The 10,174-nt window shown below is 41.9% G+C and overlaps 1 protein-coding gene across 8 annotated transcripts in view; it reads right to left on the bottom strand.

Annotated features, from left to right (window-relative positions):
* Nucleotides 1-1,121: 1,121 nt before the first annotated feature.
* Nucleotides 1,122-10,174, bottom strand: part of Axdnd1 (axonemal dynein light chain domain containing 1) — a 141,881-nt gene continuing 132,828 nt past the window's right edge. For all 8 annotated transcript variants that reach the window (XM_013521187.1, XM_005374958.2, XM_005374956.2 and 5 more), the window contains 3 exons: nucleotides 4,820-4,902; nucleotides 3,678-3,919; nucleotides 1,122-1,544 (listed from right to left, as the gene is read on the bottom strand). In XM_013521187.1, the coding sequence (XP_013376641.1) occupies nucleotides 1,480-1,544; nucleotides 3,678-3,919; nucleotides 4,820-4,902 (390 nt within the window). In that variant the 3' untranslated portion in view covers nucleotides 1,122-1,479. The remainder of the gene's footprint in view (nucleotides 1,545-3,677; nucleotides 3,920-4,819; nucleotides 4,903-10,174) is intronic.

Genomic DNA, 10,174 nt, shown 5'->3' with positions numbered 1-10,174 from the left:
ACGATGAATGTGATTATTATGTATGGAGAACATGTAGTAATAAAAAATAAAGATATAAATAAATACAGCTGGAGGCTCTGGAGTTAGGTGGTTTCTGAGGCCAGAAAAGTAAAGGCCTAAAATTCCAGGAGAGAAATCCAAAGGAATATCAAACGTATGAAGCCAAAACAAGTGTAGCAGTCTCACCGTGAATGTTTGGAGTCAGAGAGATAAAGTACAAGTGAGTCAGCAGCCCAATGTAGGAAGCAGCCGTTGGTGAGTGACTGCCCGGCATATCCATTTGTCATTTTAACTTATTTTGAGGTTAGTCCATCTTGCATGTCTATATGGACATAGGGTCATTAACAGAGCAGACATTGGAGATAATAAAACAACAAAAAAAAATTAAAATAAAATACAAGGAGATCCTGGCTGAGTCTTCAGCAATACTGCCCCTGTGAAGGAAGACATGTGAGCCAAGACCAAGTAGCTCTTTGCCAAACAGTCTAGGAGCCTAACAAGCTGGGGACTTGGATGCCAATCAGCTCTGTAACTTCAGAAAGCCTTGTAACTGATGGGTTTCTTGCCTCACTGTAATTCCTGCAGAGTCGCTATGGCGCTGCCCACTGGAGATCATGTGCTATGGTGCTGAGCAAGTATGGTGCCCAGCCAATATGGTGCTGGCCACTAGAGGTCATGTGCACCCTTCTTCCTCTGAGTCAAATTAGGACTTCCTACCTCCCTTTTTAAAACATCCTGTTTCCTTTTCCCACACTCCTGCCCAATCCTGGTCTGCCACATCAGGTGGTCCGCCCCCTAAACACCACTTCCAGCCTGGGCCTATTTAACCTTTGACCTTAGGCAAGGCAACAGAAGCTCCACCTCACTCTTTCCTACTGTGGTCTTCTCTGCACCCACCATAAAGGCATTTTATTCTGTTTTACGTCTCTCAGTGCTGGAAAAACCTATCACTAACCATCCTGGTCCTCAGTTTCATTCTTCTAGAAATGGGGAGAGCAGTACCTCCCTCACCTATTTGTAGGGTCACTGTGAGGATCAGAGAAATCATAAGAATGTCTGAAATCAGAAGAAATCTAAAAATGCTGCAGAAACCTAAGGGTATCTGGATCCTCCATTCTAAATTGAAAAAATTAAGTTTTTTATTTGCCAGTCTTCTCTGCAGGGTTCAGAGTCTTCCAAAAGCATTATTTTCCTGATAGAAACCAACACTTTTCACAGATCTTTCAGGAAACCAATCAGAGAGGCTAGCAAACCTTTCTGTAAACTGTTTTTAATCTGGAAAGTAAACTAGTACACCGAGTCCCTTAGCCACTGTTGTGCTTTTTGTGAGCAAATGCTCTTGGGTTGTATACTGTGGCCCTTCTAGCAGCTGTTGCAAGGGGAAATCTCCAAGTGAGGCATGTTGTCAGTTCCACAGATCAGCGATGTCTGATGTATTCAGTGGATGCAGCCACTGTGAACCCCTGTGCTCTACGGATGCTACTTGGACTTGGGCTTGTTACTGGATTTAGTCCGGCTTTTGGATTTAGTAACGCGTGTTGCCTCTAAAAAGACAAAAACAAGTAGAGTATTATAGTAATAATATATTTACGAAGGGCTTTTAAGTTTAAAAAGCAGTTTTAAAATTCCATTTTACCCAAGTAACCTCTAAGCTATAAAGAAGCTCTGTGTCAAAAATTTGACCCTAGAGTGGTTATTGGGATTCAGAATACATTAAGCACAGTCAGTTACTTGCTTGAGTTCTAGGTGCTGGAGCAGCGGACTACATGGCCAAGGAGCAAAGAAGAGAAGGAAGAATATTTCCTCCTTACTCTTGCTCATATCTCAAGCTTGGTGGAAAAAATTCAAATATTGTTTACAGCCCTCCTTTGTACGGTACCCCTCTACTGTCTGCACCCGCTTCTCCAGTCTCCTGAGAGCAGACTTGACACAAGCCCCAACCCTGGAATGCGTGCCAGAGGCCTCGGGCCATCAGGCCTGCTCTTCCTGGCAGGGACGTGAAAAGTGGCTCCTTGACACCCAGCTTCCCAATTTGAATCCTTCAGACTGGCTGGGGCCATCTTCCTCCCACTCTTGCTCACCTTTGTTCAACACTTGCATTGATTTTAGTGTATCTTCCCCACACCCACTTTCAAGCCCTTGTGAGATCAAGGACTAAGTCATATTTATCTCTGTAAACTTTCTTTTCAGTTCCTTTCATTACTCATCGTTCAGAGCACAGTGATTTGCTAATCATTAAAAATATGGACATCAAAAGAAAAATATGTTCTACTATTCTGTCCAGGTCTTTCTCTTTACTCAGCATTCATAGACTCCTTATTTACCTAGATAGAATTTTCCATTCTTTCATGGCACAAGTCTCAGGAAAACAGTGATTTCACCACACTGCACTGACTCTCACAAATAGAGCAGGGTCAGATTGCTCCAGAGTATCTGTTCTTCTTCAAGGGCTACCTGCTGGCTCTAAGAAATGTCTGCCTTGTGGACAGACAGTCTGGTCACCCACAAGGCAAGTAGCTGCCTTGGTGAGGAGCCAGGCCTCCCAGGCTTTGCGAAGCTCCTCATCCCCCACTTTAGAGCCCTTAGTGCTGACTCTGCTGGCAGTGTCTGGAAGGTGGGAGCAGAGCGGCAATGTCTTCGCACAGGTTGGGGACTAACTGTGTATAGTTACTTCTACTTTAAATCATTAAAGCTTCTCAGCCAGGCATGGTGGTGCACCCCTGTAATCCCAGCACTTGGGAGGCTGAGAGAGGAGGGTCATTACAAGTTCAAGACCAGCCTGGGCTACAAAGTGAGTTCAAGGCCAGCCTGAACTGCATAGTGAGAGCCTGTCTCAAAAAGGTAATAAATAAATAAATAAATAAATAAAAATAAATAAGAATAAAGCTTCTCAATTCTGGACCTAACCTAATCTTCAAGGATTTTAGGGAAATGGGCACAATTAAAGTTTCTCATTCCATATTGAAGTAACCTCTTCAGTTTAACAGAGGCTTTTTGTATGGTTTGCATATTTAGCTTTCTAAGTCTGGAAAAGGTCTAGTTTCTAAACTGTGGGGATAAAACTACATCTAAAATTTAAGAGGATGAAATTTTTTTAAATTCATGAAAAAATTATTTCACATATACTCGAATCCTAAAACTAAAGGATTGTCAGCTTTGGAATAAATAATGTTTTCACCAGTTCAGAGTTGACAGCAGTAAAGAAAATGAGCTCAAACTCTTCCTCCAACAGTACTGATGCCCCTGGTATCTCAGGTCAGGGGCTGTGGGGGCTGACTGCGTTCATTGCTCGTGCTGGAGGTAAGATGGGGACGACAAGGAAAACAGAAGTAGTTACAGTATTTCCCCAGTATTACTTGTAAAACTATGTTGGAAGTTCTGATCAGTATTGTTTTCTTTCAGTAAAAAAGACTACGAGTTTTTTAAGGAAAACTTGTATTTTGTGTTAGTTTATTTGGCCACAGTTGTTAGTATCTTGTTTATGTGTGTGTGTATGTGAGTGGGTGGGTGGGTGTGGGTGTCCTGGATCAGATTGTTAAAAGTACCTGCACGCCTATGAGAAGTACAGACCAGTGGATCAGCTCTAAATATATTGTTCTTTTAAAATACTTGTGATCAAGTCAAGGTCTATTTTTAAATATAACCCAAATAAAGCAAAACAAGAAAGCAAGTTTTACCTTTCTTTTGAGGTTGTGTGACACTTTCGACTGGCCTGACTTCCTCCTCCTCCTCTTTGTCTTCTTTCTCCTCTGCTTTTTCTTCTTCAATTTCCTCTTCTTTTTCAGACCCTGATTTCAGCTTACCGCCTATTTCCTCTAGTTCCTTCTCCAGATCTGTATTTCTTATGAGGGTATAATGAAGCTTTTCATTTACATCCTCAAACCTCTCCTCCGCCGTTCTGGCTCTGCTTTCAACCTCCCTGATGCAAGCAAAGTCAGGAAAAACACAAAAAAACCAGAATGAGGTAACAACTACGTCTGACTTAGAAACTCCCTGTGTAAAAAAACAAAGGCAGTGGGAGTAGATGAATGTGTCTTCAAGTACAAATAGAAATAGCAGGAGCCTCAAAGATTAACAAAGAACTGAAGGCTTAGAAACTATTCTGGATCCTAACGTTAGAGTTGCAATCATGCCATGATTGAAGAAACAACATATTTATCATTAATCAGTGAATTTTGACTTTGGGGTGTTTGAGATTCTCCATCAATAGTCAGGGACCCTCTTTCCGGAGTTAACTTCGGTTTCATGTGATCCAATAAACTAAATCCAATAGTATCCCTTATTTTTTAGTGCTCCTAAAGCCAGATTTTACAATCAAGACAACCAGTCTGAGAAATTCTCCTTACTTATTAGAGCATATATATATATATGTATATATTATTGCCCATGTTTTTTTCTTCACATCCTTACTCATCTGAACTGTACTATCCTCTTTGGGTTATGCAACATTCTTTCTTAAGCACACTACTTTCTCCCAGTTCTACTGTTTTCTTTAAGTCATCTGTTAGAAAACTTACTAAATTAAATCATAGTACCTCCTCCCTCCCTCTCGCTCTCTGTCTCTCTCTCTCTCTCTCACACACACACACACACACACACACACACACTTTGACTTCCATCTGCACCGTGGGTAAGGATGGATGTTCCTACCACAGTCATGAAATTCACTGCCTCCAGACGACTTGGAGATACCCATCCCCTAGTGAGAATAATGCAAGCAAGACGGCCAAAGAAAGGTAAACAAAGAAGTGGATTTCTCAGCCAAACCTGCTGACCCATAGTCTTCATCCCCATATCACTGTGACACTTTCATACTCACATTAACTTTGCCTGCATATGTTCAATTACAGTCATTGCTTCAAGATACTTTTGGGTCAGTGTACCTTGGTTAGCCGATTCTCTCTGACAAAGGAAAGATGTAATATAAATGAATTGAGAATCCCAACAGTTAATACTCTACTTCCTCAAGATATTCAATATCATGCCTTCCATGATATTCTTTTTCTACTGCTTATATTTATCTAATAGAAGATTAAGCGTATCTTTAATACCAAAAATAATGGGGATTGCCTGTGGCCACATAGCTTAGCAAATTCCAAATTATTCATACTATGTATGGACAGGAATTTCATTACTTCACTAAGCATATGACATTGCAAAGTCAAATAAGATTTTTTAATTCCTTAAGGAAGTTCATAAACATCAGCTAAAGGTATAAATCTTGCCAGGCAGAGAAACTTTGAAAAATACAATCACTTCTTCATTTTGAATCTAGATATATTATTGAAATTAATAATCAAAATAAGAGGAAGGTGGGGAAGATATTAGAGGAAAAAATGGTAAGTATACTTTCAAGTGAATATTACCTTTTGTGGAAAGTATGTACTTATAAAAATCCCATTATCTGTCTTTTCCCAATCAGTGGCAAGTAAACCCCACAACATAGATGGGGGAAAAATGTCTGAGTGTAGATGTTATGGTTTAAATCTAAAATGTCCCCCAAATGTCTCATCTGTTTGGATTGGATCATGGGGGAGCTATGCTCATCCGTGGATTCATCTGTTAACAAGTTCATAACTCAGTGTATTGTTAGAAGGCAGGACCTGGTCACAGGTGGGTACTGGTGGCCTTACCTGGATGTATTCTTTGTTTGTTTGTTTGTTTTTCTTCCAGTACCCGGAATTGAACTCACAACCTTGCGCTTGCCAGGCAGGCATTGTGCCGCTGAGCTAAATCCCAAGCCCTAACCTGGATGCATTCTTGTTCCTCCTTCCTCTCTCTGCTTCCTGGCTGCCATGGGAAGCAACATTTTCTCACATTGCCTCCCCCCACTGCCATTTCTGCCTTGGGGCCAGCTGGCTTTGGAATGAACCCATCGCAAACCGCAAGCCAAATAATCCTCTCCTCTTTTTAAGTTATGGGTGCTTGATATTTGTCTCAGAAACAGTAAAGTGACTTACACACTAGGCCCCTGGTCACTGGTGCTAATGGGAGGTGGTAGAATTTTCAGGAGCTAGGGCCTAATGGAAGGACGTTAGGTTAGTGGACTATACCCTTAGAGGGGATACTGGGACTCTAGCTCCTCCTCTCTCCCTTTTCTTCCTGGATGCCATGAGGTAAGAAATTTTGCTCCACCATGCACCCCTTCATAATGTTCTGCCTCATTACAGGCCCAAAGACAATAGGGCCAAGTGATCATGGATGGAAACTGTAAACCAAAATAAGCCTTTCCTCTTTTAAGTTGTTTGTCTCAGGTATTTTGTCACAGTGACATAAAACTGATTAATACAGGTACTGCCTGTTTTAGGAATTCACTAAAGGTCTTGGAAGGTATCCCCTAAAGATAAGGGGAGACTAATGTACTTTCAGCCTGAACAAGCAGCATGTGCTATGGCTATGCCATATCTATTGTTCTTAGGTTGGAATTCTACACATGGTTTATGGCCCTGTGAAACAACTATAAACATAAGTGGAACCCAGGGTAAACCAGGATTGTACACTGTGTACATCTGAACCTTCTGACTCTCCTTATTCAATTATTAGATATATGTTTAGTGATAATATACCAAGAAAACTTCCCTCTGTTCTGATACTGGCCAGTATAGATTAATGTTTAGGGGTCCACTTCAAACCATTTAGGAAATTCTTCTGGTTTGAAGTGCTGGATGCTTTGCTGCTAATACCTTCTATGTATATCAAGTAGTAATTATCCATGCATCACCCAAATACTGATGCACATGCCTCCAAGCTAGTCACAGCTATAGCCTTGACCTTTTGTTCATATTCTTAACCTTCCTATGGCTTTCATGCTCTTTCACTCACTGTATGACAGAAATGAACATGACCCCTTAGCTTTTAAAATGTATTGTACTCTTCTTGTTTGTTCCCATCTGTTGTAGCTTCAAGCTAATCTTGATTTGACTCCAATTCTGCCTTTGACCTTTTTGGCTTGGCCTTGATGGGGTTTGACTGTACTAATGGACTGATCTCTCTAGGTTGGGAATGTCTCAGAGAAAGATATGGCTCCAGGTCCAGTAAAAGGGAAAACTGTACTAGGAAAAATTATTCTTTTTAAAACTTTGTTGTCTTTGAAGCTGCCTAGCTCAGTAACTGTTTCATGGCTCTGTGGTTGCTTTCTTGACCCCTGAAACCATGAGAGCGTAACTGAACATTCAGGATGCTTAATTGTACCAAGCTTTGTGGTCATTAATCTAGCCCTGCTAGCTAATTAAAAGAATTGCCAGGCTGTTCTGTCCCACCTTTGTAACCCCTGCTTATGCGTCATGTAAATATTCTGGGTCACAGACACTCATGGCCTGGTTTTTGTTGGAAGTTATTCCAGCCAGGACCACTGGTGTAAAATAAAGCTGTTCAGTGCCTCCTGACTTCCTGAGGTGTCATTCCTTTCCTGAACTCAGTTTTGCTGCAACACCAGCTCCTTTGGATTCAGTTCTCAGCACTGAGCTTCCAGTTAGGTTTGTGTTCCTGTCAGCTTTGGACATACTTTCTGGAACCATCTGTTTCAAAGTCCCTTCCCAGTTGTTGTTATAAGATGGATAATCAATGCTCTTAATACCTATGGCCAAGGTACCTGGTATTATAAAAGAAGAACACAGATCTCCTTTAACAAAAATGAGGTGATGAAGCCAGAAAGTCTATTCTTGTATTGTAAATACTGCTGATCCCAATTCTGGCTCCTGCTTGCTCCTCAAAGGAGTTAAAAGATGATTCAGTAAAATGCCCTATTTTCTTCACACACTTGTAACTCTTTATACATAGTCAAGACCTATAGGTTTAAGATGATCCTTAGGAAGTCTGTTTCTGTCTATGGCCATACCACCCTGAATGCGCCCAACCTCATCTGATCTCAGAAGCTAAGCAGGGTTGGGCCTGGTTGGTACCTGGATGGGAGAAAGTCTCTTTCTAATGTCTTCCTTGTTTGAGTAGCTGGGCTATCAGTCATCCTATTCACACAGCTAAGTGTCTGCATTAGGGTGAGCTGTACTGAGCATTTTGGGTAGCCTCTGGAAGAGCTTCCTGAATTTAGACATCCTGTTTCTCTAACAGCTGAAATGTTATGAAATTCAGGCTGCCAGGATTCTGATTCTAATTCTGGCCTGGGAAGGGCCAGAAGGTCACTGTGAAACAGCAACTTAGAACTGACTACTTTGGTTCACATCTGAAGGAGAGTAGCCTTCCCCCAGGCAAGACAGAGGCAAGATCAGTGCTGCTTAATGGATCATTTGGTTCACTAGTGACTGAAGACATAGTGCCAGACGGATAGCCGTGCTTGTATACAGCATGGCAGGCCATGTTTTTGTACAGGAGTGCCTGCTTTGGGTATAATCCTTAGGAATTCCGAAAGCTGGGCATGGTGGTACATCCTATAATTCCAGCACTCAGGAGGCTGAGCTAGAAGGGTTGCCACACATTTGAGGCCAGCCTGGGCTACATAGAGAGTTAAAGGCCAGCGTGAACTACATAGAAAGACCCTGTCTCAAAAAACAAAAACAAACAAACAACAAAAACTACAACCAGAAATGAATTCCTACAAAGTCCTATCTCTCCTGTCACTGAGGACAGTTCTGAATAATACATTGCTCAGACCACTCGCGTGGTGGGTACTAAGACCTCAGCTAACAATAGGAGCAAGGCTCTGGTTTATCAGGCCAAGCAATCAGCCTACCCAAACTGGAATGACTCACTACCACCCCTGTTGAGATATCACTTGCATCTCAGTCCCAGGAGAATCTTTTCCTGTAGTCCTTTGGAAAAGAGAACACTAGGAGTTAACTAGAATTCTCCATGTTCAGATCTCTAACTTCCCAGTAATCTGGAGCTTCTTCTCACTAGAAGCCCAGGACCCAGCTACATCTTAGAGCTTTCCTGTTCTACAACTTAGTTCCCAGGACCTGCAGATCACAATGTTTTTAATTCCCTATCCCCTTCTCTTTTTTTCCTTTCCATCTGCAATGTCAGTGAAGTGTACTGTCTCCTAGAAGCTGTGTTTTTACACCAGGAAAAGGAGCACAGCTCCTCAACAGGTTCCCTGGACACATATCCTTACTAAATGCTTATTTCTGTTCTTAGGACAAAAGTATCTGAGTATCTCAAAAAAACATAAAGGAAAACCAAACAAATAAAAACAAAAGAAAAAAATGGAAAGTTTTGAAACTTTGAATTGTCTAGAGGGAGCCCCACTGTCTCTGTAAACAGAAAGAACATGTGGCCTAAATCAAGATACTCTGCTCTAGCTTTACCCTCTGGCCCAAATGTCTGACCTCATAAGCCAGTTCAAGGAAAGTTCCTTTCCTGGTTACCAACATCAATCTTGTCCCCACCAGCCTAGCACAATTAAGCCTCTTTTGTTTGAGCTCCTACTGATTCTACCTGTACAATGCTCTACCTGCTGCCCTCACAGGAGGAATGTGATTCTTAATCTCTAGAAACTTGTGCATCATAAATTTACATCTAGAAAGCATTTTGATCTACTCTCCAGACCACTGGTCAATAAGAACCTAGACAGCTTGGCTTTCAGTGATATAAGGTAGCCACAGTGACTTTTCACAAGCCCAGAGATGGACTTTCTGAGCCACATCCTCCTCAGCTGAGCTATCCACATGGTACCACACCGTATCATACAGAACGGTGGCATCCAGGAGCTGCATCACAAGCCTGTGTGAAGACACACAGTGGTCCTCAGTTTTGCCCCAGGTTACAGGCACCTGTTTTTCCCTGCTTCCTTCCTGGCTACATCCCTTGGAAAGCAAAGCAGGGTTCTTACTTCAAGTGAAGTCTGATCCAGGAAGGCTTTGCCTGGGATTGGTGGTTTTAAAAACATGTCTCGTGACATTGCATCACTGCATTTGTACTGCTTCCTTTAACATCTATGCCTCACACAGTCATGATGACTTATGGATTGATTATTATTATAAAAATTGATTGAAAAGGATCCACATGGGGAGAATGTCACTCTTCTTGCCTTAGTTTTGCCCTCCACATGATTTCTCATATCTTCCTACCGGAATTAGCTCTTATTGCCTACAACTTCCCTGGTGTACACCCCTGTAATTTGCCTCTCCTTTGAGCCAGGCCTCCACCTCAGTGACCTAGCTGTCGTCTACTACCCCTGCCATAGCTCCCCACCCTTAAATAAACCACTACTTACCCAGTG

Source organism: Chinchilla lanigera, unplaced genomic scaffold (genome assembly GCF_000276665.1).
Source record: "Chinchilla lanigera isolate Chin_1 unplaced genomic scaffold, ChiLan1.0 scaffold00005, whole genome shotgun sequence".
Taxonomy (NCBI): Eukaryota; Metazoa; Chordata; class Mammalia; order Rodentia; family Chinchillidae; genus Chinchilla; species Chinchilla lanigera.
Note: the sequence above shows the minus strand (reverse complement) of the source record. Positions and strands in the feature narration are given on the sequence as shown.